The sequence below is a fragment of the Schistocerca piceifrons genome, chromosome 11, assembly GCF_021461385.2.
Source record: "Schistocerca piceifrons isolate TAMUIC-IGC-003096 chromosome 11, iqSchPice1.1, whole genome shotgun sequence".
Lineage (NCBI taxonomy): Eukaryota > Metazoa > Arthropoda > Insecta > Orthoptera > Acrididae > Schistocerca > Schistocerca piceifrons.
This window is the reverse complement of record NC_060148.1, coordinates 175,648,725-175,651,695: the sequence shown is the minus strand read 5'-3', so window position 1 is coordinate 175,651,695 and position 2,971 is coordinate 175,648,725. Positions and strand designations below refer to the sequence as shown.

Here is a 2,971-nt window from a genome sequence, read left to right as displayed (position 1 = left end):
TTGTAACTGACAATTTTTTCATTACTCTGTCCGTATCTTGAGTGACAATTTTTTTCTATTTTTTTATGCTGTAGTATAACTTCTTTTCAATTTTTTCCTAATATTTCTCTATTGATATGTAAAATAGTGATTAATTAAATTCTGCTTTCCTTAAGGGGGGACGTACACGAAACTGCAGTAATTTTAAAAGTATTTTATAAAACTCTAATTTTTTAAGATAATCAATCCAAATTTGGTACAGTTATTAAGAAATGTTATGCGCATATGAACCTAAATTTTCATTTTTATTGACCTTTTACATCTTTAATTATTAACAATTAATTTTTTTTCAACAATGTAATTACAAATGTTCCTTTTTTGAGAAAACTGTGAGAGCAATGTTAATGAATTTTTGTACACACTTTCATACCAAATAATTACAAAACTCTGTGGAGCAGAATTTTTATATCTTCTTTTGTTCAGTTTTTACGGGTCTCCCAATTTCCCTGAAAAATAATATATCAAATTTAAGGAATATTTTCTACCATAAATACCTTACTATTTTATTAAATGAAAATTCCTTCCACAGAATTTTTCACTATAGTACTGACTAGTCATATACCAAATTTCACTTCTCTACCTTTTGTGGTTTTTGAGAAAAAGGTACATAAAGTTATAAAAATGTAAGTTACGGGAAAACTGAATCAATGATTTGATAGTGTTTGTATTAGGTCTTACCGTCTCTGTGTGAACTAGTGCAAGCCATATGCATACTCCTCTTCATCTGCAAGCAGTCTCTTCTTTGCTTGTCTTCTTTGGTTAACCTGCTGTTCAATTTTATTGGCTGTAATATCAGCCGCAGCAACTCTTTTGTCATCGATGTCCTTCAATATTGAATAGGTGAAAGCTCCTGGATGAAATCCTAGCCTCTGTAGAGTTTTTATTCTTCCAAGATTACCATTGTTAAAAACTAAACAAGCATCATATGCAGCAATTTCAACAATAATTGTTGAAACAAATGTTGTTTTTGGGCAACGTTTCCAAATCAGTGAGTTGTAACTTTCATTAGGGTTTTGTGTCTTTCCATGCACACACTTTCGTAGGAGGTCTGGCTCTGCTAAACACCTAAATGTTGGTTTTATAGCACTTAAAACAGCCACAGGTAAACTGTGCTTGTGTGAATAGTTCATGCCATCACGCTCAGCCTGCTTGAATTTGCACCACGATATGTCACACAAATTATGTACAGGTTTGTCATCTGTGGATAGTTTATGAAAATAAATAGACCACACAGCCTTCTGCATGTTATTCAAATTTCCACTGTTGTCCCTTATTGCCTTGCCATAGTACACTTGTAAAGAATGAATTTCTTTGTCTGTGAGTCTGTTGGGACCACCTAAAAGTTTTCCATCCTCAAGTTTCCTGCCCTTCAATTCACGTTTCAATTTTAAAAGTCTGCCTCCCATTCGTTTTTGCACATGTCCAACACATTCCAACTTTTCTATAGCACAATGGGGACCATAAGGTTCACTTTCCAAAACAGTTTTGAAGGAGCTGGAGTCACCATCACCAAGGTATTTTGTGTATCTAACACCGTACTTTTCCACACTTCGATGGAACATAAGTTTCATAGCTGCAGGTTCCATTCCACCACTAGAACCAGAATAATTTCTACAGCACACTTTCTTGTGTTCAACCTGCCACTTATTTTCTTCCACTTCACCAGCTCTCTTTCCGAGTACACAGCTATAGCAATATTTGCTCATTACCTGAACGTCAAGAATTTTTCCAGTATCAACACTAATGACAGATGATACTCCATACAGTGATGTATGTCCACGCTTCATCCACGTTCCATCACATGACACACACAAATCGGTGTCTGGCGTGTTATCTGCTTCTGTCTTTAGTTCACTATTCATCTTCACAGCTTCCTTTGCAGAGGACTTCAAGTTTTCTTCCACTTCCTCTTGAAGAGCACTTAGCAGTGTTTTATTTCCAGTGGTGTACCTAGCACTTGGTTGTGGCATGTTCATGATCCCACAAAACAGTCTGGTACCTTCCCTGCCTATGCCCAAACATCTCATGCCATATATTAAACGCATATTTGCTTCATATATCCGGTTACTTGATGCCGAAGTTCTAAAAGCAGTGTCTGAATGACAGCTTTCACAAGTAAGATGCAACATACACACTATTCCAATTCTGTTTTCTTCGTCATATAATCTCAAACTTTTTGCACCACAGTCAGCACATACACAAGCAGATGATATAATATCAGATAGTATTTTCAAATCAATAAGCCTAAAACCACTAGTAGCTTGAGTGTCTGAGCCACAATCATCAAGTGATTGACAGCTGTCAATTTTCCTTCTCGAAGCACTCGCTTTCTTGGTTGAAGTATCGTTTCCATTTGTTATTATGGGGCTGGTTTTCAAGTTGTCTTTACTACATCGAGAAGCTTGACACTTTCTAACCTTTTTAAACACCTTACTAGAACGCGGCATGCTGCAAAATATAATAACAAGTCTACTTACAACTTTCGTAAAAATGTATTCCAAACAAACACTCGTAAACAAACGCTATAAATCAAAGAATATAAAACCAGCGGCAGAGATATTATTCCACAGCCTTCTTGATGTAGTACACAAACGTTCCCTGCATTGTGACTGCACAAAACTGGAAAAAAACGCAGTATAAATAGATATACGAGAGGATGAAGACCAAGATGGGGGGGCGTCGCCCTGTGCAAGCTATTACAAATTATTATTTTTTTCCCCCTTAGAAGCGGAATTGGAACGTAATATTTGGTAATTGAAATTTCAATACCATGTAGTAAATGAAGAGCCAATAAAATTTTTTTCACAAATTTGGTCATTTTCATGTACGTCCCCCCTTAACTTTCTTGTTAATTAAACCCATTCCTCGCACTTATAAATAACAGATGCAATCTTAATTAACTTGAATTTGAAAACTAAAATTCTGGCACCTG

General features: G+C 35.6%; 1 protein-coding gene across 1 annotated transcript; it reads right to left on the bottom strand.

The window, feature by feature from the left end:
* Positions 1-424: 424 nt before the first annotated feature.
* On the bottom strand, positions 425-2,766 carry LOC124720149. Its single transcript, XM_047245456.1, has 2 exons — positions 718-2,766; positions 425-485 (listed from the first exon to the last, which is right to left on the bottom strand). Exon 1 carries the CDS (start codon positions 2,484-2,486, stop codon positions 732-734), a length of 1,755 nt encoding a protein of 584 aa, XP_047101412.1. The 5' UTR covers positions 2,487-2,766; the 3' UTR covers positions 425-485; positions 718-731.
* Positions 2,767-2,971: the final 205 nt, after the last annotated feature.